Source organism: Leptosomus discolor, chromosome 3 (genome assembly GCF_034619465.1).
Source record: "Leptosomus discolor isolate bLepDis1 chromosome 3, bLepDis1.hap2, whole genome shotgun sequence".
Lineage (NCBI taxonomy): Eukaryota > Metazoa > Chordata > Aves > Leptosomiformes > Leptosomidae > Leptosomus > Leptosomus discolor.
The window spans coordinates 73,460,262-73,480,285 of record NC_141393.1 but is presented as its reverse complement, the minus strand read 5'-3'; the positions used below and the strand labels follow the sequence as shown (position 1 = coordinate 73,480,285).

The window sequence follows — 20,024 nt, the reverse complement described above, 5'->3', positions numbered from 1 at the left end:
TCTGGCTACATATTGATTGCTGAAGTCTTTGAAATTTGGAATAGAACTACGTTACACTCACATATGAAATATTATGGAAATATTATGGAAATAGATTACCGGCACAATGAGGTAAAGGCTTCCATTGCCCATTAAGACATCTTATTTTCATCTGCTTAGAATTGCCAGAGATTTGTTTACATCCACAAATTACTTCATCACCATGCAAAAACTGGGCCTGGTCTTCCTGATGAAGAACAACATTTGGAATAGAGGAAGGTGATCCACATGGCATTTTGTCTTCTGTTGAAAAGAGCAGAAGTATTCCACAATAATATTGGAGTCATACAAGAAGAGCTGAAAGAACTTGAATAAAAATAACTATATTTGCATTTGGTGAGCCAAACCTACTCCCATCAATTATAACAACTAAACTTCAACATGGCTGGAGCATGTATATCTTTTAGTCAGTTGATTAAATCCCTCTCCTGTCTTTTCCCTTACTTTTCCACCACTGTGCTAACTGTTCCACAAACAGTTTCAGCTGACATGAATTTCCCAAACATTTTTCTCTGGTACATAAACCCTAAAGTGTAAGAAAACCTTCAATTAATACAACTCACCTGGACCGCTGAGTGCGATCAGTCCAACTCACCTGGATCCCTGATTCTGCTCAGTCAAAATGATAGTTGATGATATGCCTACACATTTGTAATGTGCACTTTCAGTTGGCAGTATTACGAGAACTGAAAACTATTGTAAAACCACTTAGAGGGTTGTCATGCTGTCACCTCAGTGTGATAACTGCAGCTCCTGCTTTGGGCTCTCACTGTTGCACTGGTACCGACGGCAAAGGGTAATGGCTTGCACAGATGAGTGCAGCGTGTGAGCAGTTTTTTTGAAGGAAGAAAAAGGCATGTAGGAGGAACATGGGCATATGGCCTGCTTGTAAAGTGGGAGAGGGAAGACCCACGATAAAGTCAAATACGAATTTAAACAACCCTGCACTCAAGTTTGGAGCACTCTCCTTTCAAGCCTGTGCACTGAAACTATTCTCACTGGATCAAGGACCGAAAAGATGCAAGCTCCACGCTGTACATTTTAAAACTGTCAGTGTTGCTCATGGAAGATATGTCAGAATGTAATTGTATAGGGACAGAGTAAACCAGTCCACAAAACCCCCACCATTTATTGGTTCTGCTGTTACATCATCCTGTTCCATAATGAGCACCCTGAATTCTTTTCTGATTTACAAATTTTCAGCTTGAATATTTCATTCTACTCTAATTCTCAGACACTGTCTTAATAAACAAATCATAGTTTTGCACAAGCATTTTCTAACTCCTGTCATTCATACTCTCAGGTTTGAGGTATGCTACCTAATGACATGCACAGAAAGCAAGTGCTTTTGCTTGGGCAGGAGACTTGACTGTAGAACTATTCACCATTTCAATAGCAGGACTATAAAAAACTGTGGTACATGGCTGGCTCTAGCATACGGAAGACAGCAACGTACATAATGCATTCATAGTCATCGTGTTTGTAGCCCTGTTCCCCAGTAACATACAGTATTGCCATTGCTAGAAAGAGGCCACAGAGTTTGTACTGAGCTTGCAAGACCTCAGGTTGGAGGATTATCAGGCTTACTTGGTCAGAACCTGTCCTGACCTGCCTGGAGGTTTGTGCTTACTTATTTTCGATGTAACAGCAATTTTTCCACTGATGAAGCAATAGCCAAATTATTTTACTTTTGGTTACCAATGTATGGCACAACCATAGCTTTATATACATAGAAGTAGCAAGTCTTTAGTCTCTGTAGAGTGAGTAATTATGACTCTAACATAATGATGCAGGTGAATACAGGGCTGGTATGATAATAGTCCTTGAGAAGTGGGGGACCAAGGCTGGGTGTCACAGAGTAGAGGTGTGGGATGGTAAGAGACAGGGCATAGCCTGGCACCCAGAGGCTATGAATAGCACACAAAAGTCCAGCTTAGGCATGGAGGTGATCAAAACTGGGTTTAGGGGTAATATAAAGAACAAAGAACAAGTACCTAACATATTTAAAACCCACTTAACGGATCTAATTCAGAACTTGTAGACCAGTGAAAAAAGGGCAAGGCACAAAAGCGTGCTAGCAAACCTAAAAATTATCCCAAGAAATCCTGTAAGGAGGAAGAGGAAATCATCAGCATCAACATCATATTCCTCCCAGTGAATGATTAAGATACTGGTCATGTGCTGTAACTTCCCTCTGAAACACACCGGGCTGAAGCCATTGACATTGGGACGCAAAGGGGTGGTAGAAGGGTGAATGTAAAACCAGAAAAAGGGGTAAATAAGAGAAAGTGTGTGTGTAACAATTGTAATTATGTTGTATTATTTAGATATTTATTCTTTATATATTATGTATTTATTTGTATGAAGTTTAACAAGGCCAAGTGCTGGGTCCTGCACTTGGGTCGCAACAACCCCATGCAGCACTACAGGCTTGGGGATGAGTGGCTGGAAAGCTGCCCAGCAGAAAAGGACCTGGGGGTGCTGGTCGACAGCCGGCTGAACATGAGCCAGCAGTGTGCCCAGGTGGCCAAGAAGGCCAACAGCATCCTGGCCTGTATCAGCAATGGTGTGGCCAGCAGGAGTAGGAAGGTGATCATACCCCTGTACTTGGCACTGGTGAGGCCGCACCTCGAATGCTGTGTGCGGTTTTGGGCCCCTCACTACAAGAAGGACATTGAGGTGCTGGAGCGTGTCCAGAGAAGGGCAATGAAGCTGGTGAAGGGTCTGGAGAACAGGTCTGATGAGGAGCAGATGAGGGATCTGGGGCTGTTTAGTCTGGAAAAGAAGAGGCTGAGGGGAGACCTTATCACTCTCTACACCTACCTGAAAGGAGGTTTTAGGGAGGTGGGGCTCAGTCTTTTCTCCCAGATAACTAGTGATAGGATGAGAGGAAACAGCCTCAAGTTGTGCCAGGGGAGGTTTAGATTAGAAGTTAGGAAAAATTTCTTTACTGAAAGAGTGGTCAAACATTGGAACAGGCTGCCCAGGGAAATGGTGGAGTCACCATCCCTGGAGGTGTTCAAAAAATGTGTTGATGCAGAGTTTCTAGATATGGTTTAGTGGGCATGGTGGTGTTGGGTTGACGGTTGGACTTGATGATCTTAAAGGTGTCTTTCCAAAATAATGATTCTATGTTTCTGTTTTCTTTCTATAATAATTCGATCTGGACTCACAAAAAGCCCTTGATTGTACTGTTATGATTTCAATTCTACTACTAATAAAGTTTTGGCTTTACATATAGTGTGTGTTTACTTTTCCTCCATAACTTGATTTTGAACATAACATATTATACCTGCAAAGATTTCATTTTAAATGTGAAAATATCTGTGAGTACTAGTCTACAGTAAATTACAGAGTTCTCACAAGTAAAAGTTATGCAGATTACCAATGCAAGAGGGAGGAGGAGACCACTGTCCATCAACACATTCTATTTCCTTTGATCCAACCAATTTTAATTCATCGTTGCATGCATACTGCATTCTGTCCCCATGCCGATACTGTTCCACAGAGTCCCCAGCAATAGTTCCATTGGTAATCGCAGGAGGAGGTCCACAGCCACTGGCGCCCACTGAAATCAAGAGATCAAATCTGTGCTCTGAACTCAGTACTTTTAGCACAGTTACATGTTAAAAGTGCAACATAAAATAAACTCATTTTGTTGTTTAAAGTTAAGAAAAATCAGTAGAACAGGTTAAACATGTCATTGGTTTACGCCTTTGAATATCTGGATTCATGTTGGGCTGGAGATCACAAACAGACAGGCGTGACCCTGCCTTACTCTAATCTCTTACTTCCATGCACTGTCAATTGCATGCTAGGATAAAAGAAGTGGTTGATAAAATCAAGCCAGTTTTAAGAGAGAAAAAGTGTTACATGGATGACAACTTCAGTATTCTTTTTTTTTTTTTTTTTAAATGGTGAAGATTCTGCAAGTAATAATAATCTATGTCATAAAAATCACCCAGCAAGTGATTATGTACTGTGTATTAAAGGAATTCCCTTCTAAGGGAGTGAATGAAACTCCTGTTAAGGGAGCTTAAAATGTTCCTCAGCTAAAAGGCCAACTATATGAAATATCCTTGTTTTTAAATGCAAAGGAGAGTGAGCAAAAAGAAGGATGAGAGCATGAAAGACATCAAGGAAATTCACTGAGTGGGAAGAAAGGCAGATGAGAAATATGAGATCCCTTCATCTTCTCAGGCTTCCTCATGAAAGTGCATAGCACCAGCAAAAGAAATTCTTTTAGATGCCGGTAAGTTGTGCTCTGTCTTAAAAAGGATGAGAAGAATAGGGGCATATATCTTCCCTTCTGCATGATTTTGTTCATCCTACTGGACAAAGCTGAGAAATTTCACAAGGAAAACCCTTCACTGAGTTTCTTTTGCTTGGGTCCAGCTCTGTGTCCTCTCCAGAACAGTTTTTTTCTTCAATATCATGTGATCAAAGAAAGGAACATAGGGTACAAAAGCTGATATCAACATTAGGCAGTGGCAAAACTTGGGACATTTAGAATGCAGTAAGAGAGGACTTTACCCAAATTAATCCCCCCTGGATGCCATATTGCATATTATTTTTGCCTTTTTGAATAATAAATAATTGTTCATACATTACAGTCAACAACCTGAGTGAAACTTTGCACAAGCCGTTCACCAGCTCACTTTCAGTTATTGCAGAACTCCAACTGGCATAACTAAAGCTAACAGAAAGTTCAACATTGAAAGCTCAATTGTTCAGAACCTGTCACATGAAATAGCAAAACACTGTGAAATGATCCAAACAGGACCAGTGCCTGCCCTTTTAGAGACAAAGGTGGGATAATTGCTGTTGGGAGCAAGACCAACTTATAGAAGGTGTCTGCAGAAGTCTTCATGAACCCAGGCATTTTAATCTATTTCCTACAACAATAAAGTTAACAGAATAATTACCTTTACACACTGGTGGTGATGGAAACCATCCAAAGTAATAGCACTGAGTAGAGGCAGGTCCCACTCTTAGGTAATTATTTGCACAGGTAAATTTCACAACATCTCCATTGCGGTATTTACCCTTCTTGGGAGAAAAATCTCCATTGGGCAATGTCAGCATTTCACACTCTATTGCTGCAAAGACAAAATAGTTCAACATAGCGCGTACATCCTACAAAAAGTACATGAAATGCTACAGATCAGAACAAAACCAAAGAAAGTCTTAAAGAAAAAAGCTTCACAAAGTGTACACAGACTTACACTGATTAGCAAACCCAACGATATTCACTCACCAAGACACTGGGGTGTTGGACTCCATTCACCATTTGTGCCACACCTTGCGGTACCAGTTGGAGTATTATTTGCAGTTTGATAACCCTCCAAACATGCATACTCAATTGTATCTTCAGGCATGAACATGGTTTTATTTGCATGGTAATTCAAAACGTCCAAATTAGGTGTTTCACATGATTCTGTAGAATAAAACAGAGCTAGTGCATTTTGTGACCCAGAAACACTGCTCTTTGGAAGGAGTTTCTGTAGGTGCTTTAGTGTGTGCTAGTCTACTGAACTACTCACTGTAATTTGAAACACTACAAATTCTGCATTGCCAGAATATCAATGTAGAATACCATATGTAGCACATTCACATATCTATTGCATTAACCTTCAGAAATACGTGTCTAGAAGCAATATCTAGCATAAATATTTCTTCTTTAGATTCACTTTCTTTCCTTCTACTGCATAGTATTATTATTATTGGTGTCATAGCAAACAGACTGTACTCCTGTTCCTCATGGTCATTTGTGAGGGTCTCAGAAAAAAAAGCAAAATCCTAGGTAAAGGCAGTCTGAAATAAAATGACAAGGAAAAATGTCAGCTAAAGTGGGTCACTATTACGAGCATCAGTATTACAACACTGGAAGATTAAGTCTCTTCTTTTATTACCCTACAGCCCTGTTTGGGAGAGGAAGGAACTTCTAAGAGGGGAAAGGCAACAACAGTATGGAGGCATTTTCAGGAAAAACCACTCTGATGTTTTTCACAAATGTGCTTTTTAACACCAGGGCAGACATATGCACAGTGCTTTTTAAGCATAGCGAGAACATCTTTCCAAATAATGAATCCCATTTTTCTTTAGTTTGGTCAAATTTATAGAAAGTTCTTGGCAGAATCCCTTGCTTCACAGGCATTGCTTCATAAATCTTCCCTCACATGTATGAAAGGCGGGAGAAATGGCAGTAAATTTGGGCATATGCACCTTGTATCAGGTAAGAATCACTGCAGAGATCAATAATTACCATGTATTTTGTGCTACAGAGGTCCAAAAAGACAGCTCACCTAAAAGACAGTAGATATTTTCCTACCTTACCTCCTTCATGCTTTCTCTATTTATTGGAGCCCCAGAAAGGTTAATCTCTGGAGGATCCACCCTCTATTTGAGTCTCCCTCTGCCCAGTAAGAGAACTCTGCCAATCTAGACGACAAAAATCTGAGTACATAGGATATCATGTCTGCACCAGTGACAATGATAGGGAGCTCTGAAGCCTTCATGCTACTCACTGATGCACTTTGGAGATGCAGTCCAGCCATTTTCTTGGCACTGTATCCTTCCTGTTTCATGTCCTTCTGGAGTTACAAAGCCAGTATGACAATTGTAGGTGACCGTCTCCTGTAAATTAAATATTTCCTTTTGCGAGGTGAAATAACCATGGGCAAAATGGATCTTCTGGCATTTTTCTGAAAAAGACAGAAAGAATTTCTTGCAAGTAAAACTCTGTTAAACTACATGCTTATAAGACACAGAAGAAGGAGGGTAAATGAAGCAGCAGTAGGATTTAGAACATTTTTAAGAGCACATGAGTCATTGCATCTGCATTGAGACCTTTTCCTGGGGGACCACTGGAATGTGAAAAGTCAAAGTTCACAGTTACCAACTCATGCAGCACAAACAGGGGGGTTTGACCTGCAGCAATCCTGAAAGCTTCCAAAATTGTATGTCCACATCTGGTCTTCACTAGAAATGAAATTTTTGTTGGGCATGTAAAGCACTGTGCATGCATAAAGAGTACCTTCTGTCCGTATTGCAATGGGGGGCACGCCAGAGATCACCATGGTGTGCAGGTACCACCTCAGTTCTACCAAAGAGAAACCATTCAGAGTGCAAATAATGGAGGACTAAAGTAAATTTGTACCAAAGGACCCCTTCTTACACATTAAAACACCAGTGCAGACAGACCCAATGTGGTAACTAATTTCATATCACTTGGAATACATTGTTTAAGCCAGTTAAAGTGGATGAGAATCAGTTGTCATGACTGGATGTTATGGTCTTGTATTCTGAAAGAAAACTTCCATAGTGTGCTAAATTCTTTACTAATAAGTCATTCTGTGAAGGAGTTTCTCCATTTTAAGAAAACACTACAACAAATAGCAATATTTGCTCATCAGAGAGTCAAGTAAATAAAGATATGACACACAAAAAAAAAGACTTTGAGGAACACTAGAGGATGTATTTGAATGTTGGGAGTGTTAATGATACTTTAGCGCAAGAGATTCAAAATTTTAAATTTCACACTAAAATTTTTGGTGTTTATGCCAGTGATGCCCACAATTGTCTAACACTAGGAATCATAAATTTTTATTTTGCTTGCTCATTGCTATGTTGAAATCTCAGTGGGCAGCAGTCCACAACATTCTAGGGTCGGTGTCTCAGGGTGAAGTCGTTTCCCCAAAAATATTTTTACAGTCCAAGAAAAGTTAGGTTCAGTTATTTCTTTTGTCCGTATGAAATCATTATCTAAAGTTTTTATAGTTCCTGTGAGACATGCTAGCAATCTCAGGCTTGGTGCAAGTCAGCAACAAAAGCGGGAACTTCCTATTCCTCCCCCTTTCTACTCTGATGCCAACTGGGAAGGAAGCAAGAGAAACAAGGATCAGTGGCATAGCAAGACGCTGAAAAGAGACAAATTACAGATGGGTTGCGCAAGGGGAAGGATCACTTTTTATTATATTCCTGTACAGCTATGTTATAATAAGGTTTCACTATTGAAGACAAAGGGACTATGGCTCCCATCCCAGAGCTTAGATTCTAGGAGATCTGAATGAGCCACGTGCGCAGGTGTTTGTATAGCAACTGACCTCAGCAGCATACAGGGACATGGGAGCTGCATGAGACAGTAGAGAGAACGACAGCATTGTGTTTCAGTTGTAAAGCACCTAGGTGACAAAGGATTAATGTAGGTGATTTGATCATGGATTTATTGGTTTTAGCTAGAAAACTCAACAAAATACAAGCACACTCACTTTTACGGATACATCTTGGAGGAGGTGACCAGTCATCCTTTGTGCATGTGACTTCCCCATCTTTATGTTCAGTACGATAGTCATCATTGCAGACGTATCTAACTCTTTCACCTTCCTTGTAAAAATTCTTCCGGATACGTGAGAAATAACCATTTTCCACTTGTCTGATCTGACATATTTCTAAGGAAGGAAGGTAAGTACATTTAACCACAGCAACGTGGATAGCAAGAACTGAGGTAAATTAACTCTTAGGAAGACAGTTACTAAAACATGGGCCTCCAAGCACCTTTCTGTAGCCTTTTATCCCAAAAAGACATTTGGCTTTAAACCTGATTGAAAGCACGTGTTTCACTCCCCTAAGATCAACAAATCACGTGAACAGGAGTGCAAGTCACCACATAAAGCTCTAAGAAGTGGTCTAGAAAGCAATATTACTTATCTAGTGGTCATAAGCAAGTCTGGCTAACTCTGGTGCATCTAGCGTCATGTACACCAGCTCTGGTTTGGTCTGTTATGTCTCTAAAATGTTGATGTCCACGCTGAGTGATTTTCAGCACTTGCCTCCAGGAGATTTTATCACCTGTGTGCAAATGTATCAGCCTCTCAAACCAACTCTAGAGATTTTAGCAACAGTTAAGCACACTGGCTCTACAGCATCCTGTGCCCTCAAGAGCCCAGACACAAGGAAGATGGCTGAAGGAATGATACAGCTGTGTTACTTGAGTAACTGGTCCTTTCTTCCTGGCAGGACTCCACTCATTTCCTGCATGGAGCACCACTCCACTGAGGACAACATGGAAAGATCAGCCTTTTGTAATCCACTTCCAAGCCCTACCAGTAGGTAGGAACTTTACTGTGACTTAAAAGGTGTGCTAGCAGGGGAGGAGGTCTCAGCTCACTGCTTTCCATCTGTTTTCTAGGGTTCAGTCCTTAATTCAGTGTATCTTTTGCTGATGCCACGCTCATTCTCCACTTATTGCAAGAGTGTGCCACCTTCTCATCTCCAAACGTTACCCAAAGGAACCAGGCAAGGGATCTCAGAGAGGAACCTCTAGACACAGTGTCCAAGTCATGGAAGGAAGGATATATTTACACATAGTAGAAACTCTCTGTGCGTGCAGAGGAATGCAAGATGCATGCATGTGACCCAGAAGCTGGCAAAGACAAACATTTCTGATGTGTTTCTTAATCTCATGCATAGTTTCAGGAGTAAAGAAACTCCATAATCCAAAAGCATCGCGTCAGCCTTACTCACTTCAGAGTGTCACTTAGCAGCTGACAGTTTGAGCTCTGCAGATTGGGTGATAGTCTGGGTGCAGTTGCAAGGGTCAGCGAAAGCAGTTCTAATTTAATAAACTGTTCTTTTTTTCTGTTTTGCACTCCATTGGCACATTTTTTGCTGGACAGACCTTTGATAACTGTAACAGTATTGAGCATATAGTGAAAATGTACTTACTGAGGCATTTTGGCTCTGGAGACCAGCCCCTTTCAGAACAGGTAATTCGAACCCAGTAGTCTCCACTTGGTGTTGAATAACCATTACTGCAGTGGTAATCAACATACTGCCCAAGCCTCGCTGGAAAGTAATAGTATCTGCCGTACTCCAGACTTCCACTTAACTTGCCATTTTTTATAGCTGGGTATTCACATGGTTTCTCTTGAAACAGAATTTAACAGCAACAGTATCAACACATGCACGACAAAAAGCTCAGGACACAATTGATTCAGATTCAGCTTCACCATCTGCAAGTTTTCTGAAAGTGACGAATCAGGACCGCACACCTTGGCAGATCCTACAGAGTGCAGGAACAATCACACTCTGCTTCGGGTGTCTTTGTCAGTGCTTATACCTACTATGTTGCTTCCCTCCGATTCCACTGCAACCAACAGAAATCCAGTCAATATCCTCAGTGGCCTCCAAAGGCTGACCAAGTGGAAGCATTTATTCTACAGTGAGATGACACTGTCTTTGTAGAGTGTCTTGACTAAACTGACTATACTGACCATGATGGGAGCCCAGAAAGCTAGCTCTGATGTAGACACTGACCTGTGGACTCTTAAAATTGAAATGACTCCTGTCAACACATTAATTTGTAACTTTTCAGATCCTGCACCAAAAGCTCTTCCTAGCTCTTCTCATTTTTATTTTCAAACTGTACTGTTTGTCGTTTGTTCTCTCAGTTTCTCAAAAGAATGGACCCTTTTCTCAGGGACAAATCAAGGACAGGAGGAGATGATTCCCAAAAGATTTCATTTAAGTTTACCCAGGGTGTCCTAATTGGCCATAGCAGGTGTGCTCCCCCTCAAGTGCTATGACCCAGAGTCTACATGCTGGGGCAGGGGAGATCACCCAACGGACAGAGCATTCAATAACGAGTGAAGTGGTCTCAGAATGATACCTGGATTTTTAGAACCCACACATAGATAGAGAAAAGATTAATACAGATACCAGCTGCACTTTTCAGTTCAAATCATCTTGTCCAAAGGCTCATTTACAAGACTGATTTCATTAGGGTTTCTCTCACATTGTTTTCTAAGTTTTTCTTTTATTCTTAGTGACCAAATCAGTGATCAAAGAGTGCTAGATTAGGAAATTAATTGCTTATTTATTTGTTTGTTTGTTAATAATGTGCCTGCTAGGCAAAACTCTCACTGCAGTTATGGGAAGTTTAAGCCAAGAAAGAACTCATCAACAATCATCAATATCTTCTTCTGTTATTTGACAAATTACAATAGGTAGAAAACAACTGTGATTGTTCATAATACACCAACATACAAAACTGCAAGTAAAAATCTAAAGCTGTGATAACTACAGTGAAAGACGCCTTACCACCATTACCTATGTTTTGTTTTGTTTTGGATACTTTAACCCCCACTATGTCCTCCTCTCTTGACCGGCATGCTACTCCTCAAGTGGATCACAAACCTTCCCGACAGGGAGCTGACTATATCACACTTTAATACATACTTTCACAAACACAGTAATAGAGAATACCCGTGTTTATAAACGTAACGTAACTGTAGATTACACCATTGTTTTTATAGCTGTTTTTTCCAAAGCATGAAATTAAGCTTTACATTACCAAGAAACTCCAAGAATAAGCAACTCTCATTTCACAGGCTTCCTAAGTTTTTCTGTAAGCATTTCCACTGGGATATTTCCAACAACTCTACACCTTGAGCCTTCATTCAGGAGAGTTACTTACGGACACAGCTTGGATCAGGCACCCAGCCATTGTTGGTGCATTCAGCCGTGCTTTTGCCAGTCAGTGCTTTAAAATGATACCCGGGATTACACTGGACTGTGATTACAGCACCTACTGAGTAGCTGTCTTCCAGAGGGCTAAAGTTCCCATTGGGAACTCTTGGAGGAGAGCATACAATTTCTAAATAAAAAGAGAAAAACTGGATGTTAATTTGAAGAATATGTTTATATTTCTTGCATAAGTTGTTATTTTCACAGGATACTGACGCTAACTGCATCAGATTGTTAAAAAAGAGGTTTCTTATGGCAAAGAAAAGCTTACATTTCTCTCCCACTCTGAGAAACAGGTTTCTGTAAGAGGAGAGTGACAGCTACTACTGATGTCATGCTAATTAGAAGATTAAAACTCAATTGCAAAGAGAATGGTTGGAGCAAGAGCTAGAGGTGATCAAACTGAATTTGACTAATTTTTTCCAGAAGGTCACTCCACAGCTGGAGATCAACATGATCTATGCTGGGCTCACTCACAGCTCTCCTGGGTTGGTTTATGAACGCTATCCCAACCAAGGGCAGGTTTGCTGGCCAGCCCTAAATGGAGAAATAACTATACTTAACTAGGAACCGATCATTCAAAGGTTGTGTGATTAAGATTAGGGTCTTGCACTGACACTGGAAGTATTTCAACAACTGAGAAAGGATAAGAATGCTATTCTAAAAAGTTTATGATATCTTCACGCTTGGAGACGCCAGGCACGCGTATTACTTATAAACCAGAGTCTGTCTTCTGTTGGGTTTTTTTATATTTTACTTCCAATTCAGAAAACACCACCAACACGCTCAGGGCTGGGGGGGATGACTATAAGGTAACTACAGGTTGGTCCTGCTGTGGAGTGAAGGTGGGCGAATCAGCTGTATGCATGTGTCACCTGAATCATCCGGGTTCAGTGATAAGTCAAGTAGGATACGGAACCACTATTTGAATATGGCCCAAGTATCAGCCCAGTATACCAGTGTCTGGAAGAAGGTTTGGTTTGCCACTTCTCACAAGCAGTATTTTGCTGAACTGTAGGCAACGCATACTAATTAGTATCATTAGCAGTCTTGAAGCAGAAAGGTCAAGAACTGAGTGGGCACTGAGATTGACTACGCTTTATTTCTAAAGGACTCTTTCTGGACGAGGTCCCAGGAAGCTGGGTGGTAACATCACATCCTACAATGTTGCCAACATTTTTTTTCCAGTTTCAAGTGTTTGGCAATTTCTTGAAGTCAATTCAAGGCACTTGATTGATTTCCCAAAAATTTACATCAAACTTATTTCAACTGGGACACAACATGCACATTTCTTTGTGTGGGGTTTTGAGATTTAAATATAGTCTTTAAGTGCTGTAGTTGAATGAAACTAAAGTAAAATCCATGACCCAGAGGGCTGATATCAAACAGGACTAGCCTCAGAAATTATGGATTTGTCATCTTAGCTGCTCAGAAGGCCTTTGGGAGTCAGAAAGAGGGAGTTTCAGCATTGTAAATGTATTAATTTGTAGAGATTGTCAGACAGTTTCTCATGGGAAGTTTGAACACCATGGACAATGTTGTTGTGCAATTACAGTTCTGATGACGTTAAACAAATTGCTGTCTTCATCCTAGTCTAAGGGTCATGGACAGTGGTAGGATTCATGCATACCATTTTAATTTGGTCTCTGTTTATACATCACTTCATGTCCATGATTCTTAGGGTCAGTGAAATTCAAATCCATGTTGTACACAATTCTTGACATAATGGCTGTGTGGAAAGTACTATCGATTTCAGTTTCATGTATAATACAGCACTACAATTACATTGTAATTTTCAGCTTACACACTTATCCTTGTGAAACTGGACTACTTCACATTTGCTAGAACTCCTTTCGATATGGCCATGTCAACTTCAGATTGTTCTTCCTACAACATTATCTTACTATTTCAGAAGAACTCTTGAAAAACAGCTTACAGACTTAAGTCAGGATTTTAATTTGAAAGATACTTTTGTAATTTCCAATCTTGCTGAAATTCCATCAGTGAAATAGGGGTAATTTTTTAGTTGTTCCTCTTTGGTTGGAACTGGTTGATCCGAACTTGTAGTCTGGAAATTTAAGGAATGGATATAACGACTAGCAACCAGGTGCTCAGTCTGCTCAAACCAGAGTAAGACTCATCAGGACACTCAGACAAAAAGCACAGGTCAGTTCAGTAGGTCAAGAAAACTTCTATGAAGTCAAATGTTCATACAGGGTGAGATGTCGAGTGGTATTTTACTGAGTGGTTAGTCCTATGATTACAAGTAGCAGAGTCTTGGCGATGGTGACACAGCATCTCAACTACTGGACACACAAGACCTGAAGACACGTTAACATGTATCTCTCCCTCAAAGAACTGCTTGTGATTCTTAAGTAAGTCATCAAGCTAAGACTATGATCTTTCTCCAATTTTATTCCTACTGCTGCAGCTCATACCATATCAAAAAAATATTTCTCTACCCAGTCTTCCAACATACAGCACAGTCACTGACTTTTAACAATTATGTTCTTGCTAAACACACCTAAAAAATGAAGACAATACGACTTCAAAAACCATACCACTTCTCTAAGAAGTTGGTTTCAAATGTTAATTTTTCCCATGCCATTAAAAATTTAATATTCCTGCTGTAGTTTAAATTTCTCTGGTATTAAAACTTCTTTTTCCTGCTTGCTTAAATATTCTTTCTGTGTGTGATTTTTCCATTCCTTAGATAAAACATTTTCATTGTACTTTGTAGAAGGTAAAGAGATTCAGCTTTATCCTTCCTATTTGTCCAAATTACAATTTTTTTCTAACCCAATAAATCTTTTTCCTCTCTTCTCCCCACTAATTCAGAATCGTATAAAAAAAGAATAACAACAGCTAATAACGCTGCATGAAGTATTGCAGCATCAATCTCATTTATGCAGTATACTGGAGCAATTGTTGCTTCATGGACCTATTTAACTGTACTCGAGTAACAAAAGACTGAATTAACTGTTTGTGCTACTGCTCTCCACAGAAAACTCTTATCCAGGTGTTTGGTCCCTTTAACACTTAATCCTTTCAGATCTTCATGGGATGTTGGTCAGACATGGATTGATTTCTTTTGTTATGAATAAACTAACTTTTGTCATAACTAATCTCTGAAATTAATTTCAAACACAACAAATGTACAAAATAACTTTAGGCAAGGCTAACCAATGCAATGTGGTGTTGGATTCCATCCTGATTCAGTACATTTTACAGCTGCTCTTTCACCATATTTGTATCCTTTATCACAGGCAAAGTGTAGTTGTTCAAATTCCTTGTAAGACCTCTTTGAAGAATGTACATATCCATTCAGAATTTCTGGCACATCACAGATGATCTCTGAAATTGAGAAAGACAAAATCCATATATTTTTGTTTATTTTTATTTGCCAAGAATAAATGCCTACTGGAATAAAATTTAGGTTTGTGTTTTGGTTTTTTTTTTTCCATTTGACTTCACAACATTTGCATTTGGAAACTTTTTGAAACTTATTTGAGAGCTCTTCAATGATCTGATTGTGGGTGCTAGGTAGAAAGTGTGGTGTAGCACAGCACCAATAGCAAATTGGTTCACAAGATAGATTTCAGGGCTTTGCTTTGGATTTTAATGAATCTCAGAATCAGTATATAAGGCAGGGGACATTCTAAAATAAGCAAACAGGCTAGCTGAAATTTAGGATTTTCCATTTTTCAGATAATTTAATTTCCTTGTAATTTCCAGCAAACCTAAAGCTCTCTCATAGCCAGTAGACGATAGGTTAAATCACAGCATCAACAGGAAAAAAGAATTAAACTATAGGGAAAACTGACACTTAAATGCTTATTTACAAAAGAACCTCAGCATTCCCAGCTCCTTGCCAAACCCAGTAAAACCACTGAGATTGTGTAGTTCCCCAAAACTGCACTGATAAAGCCAGAAATTATTCAAGGCCAAAGAGTTCTCTTGGATTCCTTTGCTTGATTTAGTTTGTATTTAGGATAAAATATAGCTCAATGGAACTGTAATTGTTTAATAAAATTCACTGTATTCTGCAAATGTTACAAGGACATGTTTTTAATCCCACTTTATGCTGTTCAAATTACGATAAATGGAGGTTTCAAAGCAGCAAAATGCAGTGCTGAAATTGTGAACAAATCATATGTCTATCTGACATCCTGACACATGTACTCTGCTCTTCTAAAAGCATGCTTCCCAATCAGATAACATATAAATAATCAAAGAAACTTGATGGGCTGAATATTTAATAGTGATTGCTACCATAAGCTTCATTGTTACATACCAACAATCCAATCCCATATAACCTCTATTTGCAAAATAGAAGGAATGACCCCATCCACCAGCAAAAGCCATGGGTGGAGTAGGGTGGGGTCGACTGGCTGAAAAGTATTTTTTCAGAAAAAGACTTGGAAGTCTTGATGGACAAGTTGAACAGGGGCCAGCAACATGCCTTTGCAGCAAACAAAGAAAACAGCATCCTGGGCTCCATTAGGAAGGGTGTTGCCAGCAGGCCAAAAGAGGTGATCCTTCCCCTCTACTCAGCCCTAGTGAGACCACATCTGGAATGCTGTGCCCAGGTCTGAGCTCCCCAAGATAGAAAAGACGTGGACATTCTGGAGCAGATCCAGTGAAGGGACATGATGATAATTAAGGAATTGGAAAAACTGACAGATAAAAACAGACTTAAGAGAGTCTAGAGAAAAGATGGCTTGTCGGGGAGGGAGGATCTTATTTGTATGTATAAATTCCTGACTGTGATGGGGCAGTCGGAAGTAAAGATGACGGAGCTAGACCCTTCTCCTTGGCACCCAGTGACAAGTTGAGAAGCAATGGGCACAAATTGAAATACAGGAACTTAAACACTTAAACATCAGAAAAAACATTTTTACTTAAGAGTGGTCAAACACTGGAATGGGTTCCCCAGAGAGTCTGTGGAGTCTCCATCCTTGGAGATGTTCAAAAGCCAACTGGACATGGTTTTGAGCTATTTGCCCTAGCTGACTGCTTTGAGGGACTTTCAAAGGCCCCTTTCAACCTCACCTATTCTGTGATTCTGTTGTTCTGTAAAAACTAAACACAAATTAAACTTATATCTTGTCAAAACACATTAGTCTGAAGAAAGAAAAATCCATCATGATTTCTCTGCATTTTATATACCCTAAGAACACGAGTGAATTAAAATCATACTTTTTAAACTTGGTTTACATAGATTCAAAATTGTTTGTATTACTTCGGTTAAATCAACACTGAAGTGACTGAATCTTATGTAGACATACCAAAGCTAGTTTCAAAGAGATTGACTGCAGCCTGGCAAAACATACAGCTTGTAGTGAAAATGTAGAACAAACATATGGTCTATTATGACTATATTAGCATCCAATATTCTCTGATTTCTCTTTCTTCATGGAATCATAGAATGGTTTGGGTTGGAAGGGACCTTGAAGATCATCTAGTCCAACCCCCCTGCTGTGGGCAGGGACCCCTTCTACTAGCCCTTGAACTCTGCCAGGGAGGGGGCAGCCACAGCTTCTCTGGGCAACCTGTTCCAGTGTCTCAACACCCTCACAGTGAAGAATTTCTTCCTAATATCTAATCTAAATCTACCCTCTTTCAGTTTGCAATCGTTACCCCTTGTCCTATTACTACACTCCCTTTCCTGTAGGCTTCCTTTAAGTACTGGAAGGCCACTATAAGGTCTCTCTGGAGCCTTCTCTTCTCCAGGCTGAATAACCCCAACTCTCTCAGCCTTTCCTGACAGGGGAGGTGCTCCAGCCCCCTGATCATCTTTGTGGCCTCCTCTGGACCCACCTGAGCAGGTCCATGTCTGTCTTGTCTTGGGGGCCCAGAGCTGGACACAGCACTGCAGGTGGGGTCTCACCAGAGCAGAGGGACAGAATCCCCTCCCTCGACCTGCTGGCCACACTTCTCTTGATGCAGCCCAGGATGCAGTTGGCTTTCTGGGCTGCGAGCGCATGTTGCTGGGTCACGTTCAGTTTTTCACCTACCAGCACCCCCAAGCCCTTCTCCCCAGGGCTGCTCTCGATCCACTCATCCCCCAGCCTGTATTTGTGCTTGGGATTGCCTCGACCCAGATGTAGATTCTTATCCTACTTCTGCACTTATGCAATGGAGATTGTTTACGGACAAACTGTGCTTAATTGGTATGGACTAAAGGGAAAGATTTGTAGTTTCCTATGTGGTAACCAGTCCTCAGAAGTCTGTGACAATAAAGCTTCGTAATTACAGATAATAAATACTGTCCTTTTTACCTTGGCACTGAGGCACATCACTATTCCAGTTTCCATCAGAAGAGCACATTATCTCTTTTGATCCAACAAGCTTGTATTTTGCATTACATTCAAAATTCACAACCTGGCCAAAAGAATATGCTTGGTCTAGCTCAAATGCACCACTCATAATTATTCTTCCGTTTTTTGGTGCTTGCACAGGTAAACACTTTGCCACTGAATAATAAAACAAAACAAAAGGAAAGGAAAAAAACGTCAATTTTGAGATCTATTCTGTAAAATAAACACACAAAAAATACAGAAAACTCACTGTAATTTCCTTACAGATTTTAAAAATACACACTTGTTATCTATACAGACAACATTTGCAATAGATATGTTAAAAAACCATAAGTAAAAAGACAGACTGACAGGATGAAGCTTGTAGACTGGCTCTCATCATCCTCTTCTCTGCCTTTGAAGGACAAAGACAGAGGACCCACTGAACTAGATGACCTCCTGAGGTCTTGCCCAATCTAAATTATCCTATGATCCTATCAATTCTATGGATGGTTAGATGAGCCTTGACTGACACATAGGGCCATTAAACTTTGTCAAAATAGGTTAATTTACTTTAGAGCTATGCCAAACTGAATTTTCTATAGACAAATATCTGGAAAAGTGCTGTGTGAGAGAGTGACTACAACAGTTCAGTTACTAACTAAAAATCCTAGTTAAGGATATCAGAACAATTACATTACTAAAGTAAATAAACACAATGCCAGCCACGAATTTAGACCTCTTGTATCTCCTAACTTTGTAACTGCAGAAAAAGGGAAGAATTAACATATGTCATCAGATATTTCTTATTAAGGGGGGAATGACTATCTAAGCTCATTCTTAAATGTTCACATAGGTATCACTAAGCATGTAGAAAGGTGGCTGGTGTTTCGCCTACCGTAGCTCCCACTTCTTTCTGACAACATTCTGCATCTTATAAGCCATCTGCCTTTTCTATGAGCTCATATTCTATCTTCTAAAAGTTCCTCACAATTGGGACACTATACAAATACTTTCTTTCATAGGCAATCATGTTTCGTCTTAATGAAAACTCCTCAATCAAGAAAGAAAAATCTTATGAGGACTTTGAAATTGCAGTATCTTGGTAACATATGACAAAAATGTTGGAAACCATTGCTCTATACCGTGCAGACGGAGACCTGTTACCTAAAATTGAGGACACTCAAAATCCAGTAAATTACAGGTGAAATATCTGAGACCAAGGAAATGTCAAAACACAAACTCTAAACAAGAGAAAGACACCTACGTTCACTTGTGATTCTTTACTTAGAGACCCTTTCCTGATGCTTAACCTAAAGAGAAATTTCACTGTTGCACACATATGTTAAAATAATACCAGTTAAAAATTATCTTTGGGAAGAAAGGAAGCTTATTTTCATAATCATACAGGTTTGAAACTGGTGAAGAGGTTTCCAAAATCAGGGAAGTGTCATCTCAGCCATCCAGTCTATTAAGTCTTCAGGTCTGACTCTTGCTCTCATTCTTACTTACTGAAGTTCTTTCACAGTATGCTAATAGGGAGAAAAACTTAAAACAAAACCTTAATGGCTAGGATATTCCAAGGGTGGAGGAGGAAACTAGCTAAATCCACACATGCTTTAACATACATTTGAAATGCCTCATCCCAGTTGTCTTTTGTAACCCTGTTTTGCAGATATCTACTCTATCAAGGGTTTTAGGTGAGGCAGATGTCTAAGCTAGCCTGGGGGCGACAAAACTCTATTTTGTGAATGCTTTTAACAAAAGCTTGAGTGCTAATGGCTGAGCAGTCATTGTAAGAGTTTCACTGCTGCATAACTTGAATTTAAACATGGGAATTAGCAGTAGTAGAGAAATCACAGACTGGTTTCAGATAGTATCAGACAGATAAAAAGACAATTTGATAAAGAATTAAATGTCAAACTCCATTTACCTTCACAGTGAGGGATGTCATTGCTCCATCCTTCTGCCTGACACTCACGGTAATTTCTTTGGCTGAGCATCCGGTATCTTACCGAATAAAGAGTAAATAATGCTAAAATACAGTCTCATTATGTGACAGAAACAGTAGTGCTGCTGTTTTTGAAGCAAAGAAAGTAGGTTTCGTATGTTCTAGCACAGACTAACCAAAATGTGACAAAACCAAGTAGTTTGGCCTGC

At 39.9% G+C, this 20,024-nt stretch overlaps 1 protein-coding gene across 1 annotated transcript in view; it reads right to left on the bottom strand.

Moving 5' to 3' along the window:
• Positions 1 to 20,024, bottom strand: part of CFH (complement factor H) — a 38,896-nt gene that overhangs the window by 11,529 nt on the left and 7,343 nt on the right. The window contains exons 4-14 of the mRNA XM_086462573.1: positions 19,798 to 19,874; positions 17,847 to 18,041; positions 14,749 to 14,919; positions 11,516 to 11,695; positions 9,766 to 9,966; positions 8,310 to 8,489; positions 6,567 to 6,743; positions 5,297 to 5,476; positions 4,965 to 5,138; positions 3,425 to 3,607; positions 100 to 282 (exon numbers count right to left, since the gene is read on the bottom strand). Coding sequence (XP_086318699.1) covers positions 100 to 282; positions 3,425 to 3,607; positions 4,965 to 5,138; positions 5,297 to 5,476; positions 6,567 to 6,743; positions 8,310 to 8,489; positions 9,766 to 9,966; positions 11,516 to 11,695; positions 14,749 to 14,919; positions 17,847 to 18,041; positions 19,798 to 19,874 — 1,901 coding nt within the window. The remainder of the gene's footprint in view (positions 1 to 99; positions 283 to 3,424; positions 3,608 to 4,964; positions 5,139 to 5,296; positions 5,477 to 6,566; positions 6,744 to 8,309; positions 8,490 to 9,765; positions 9,967 to 11,515; positions 11,696 to 14,748; positions 14,920 to 17,846; positions 18,042 to 19,797; positions 19,875 to 20,024) is intronic.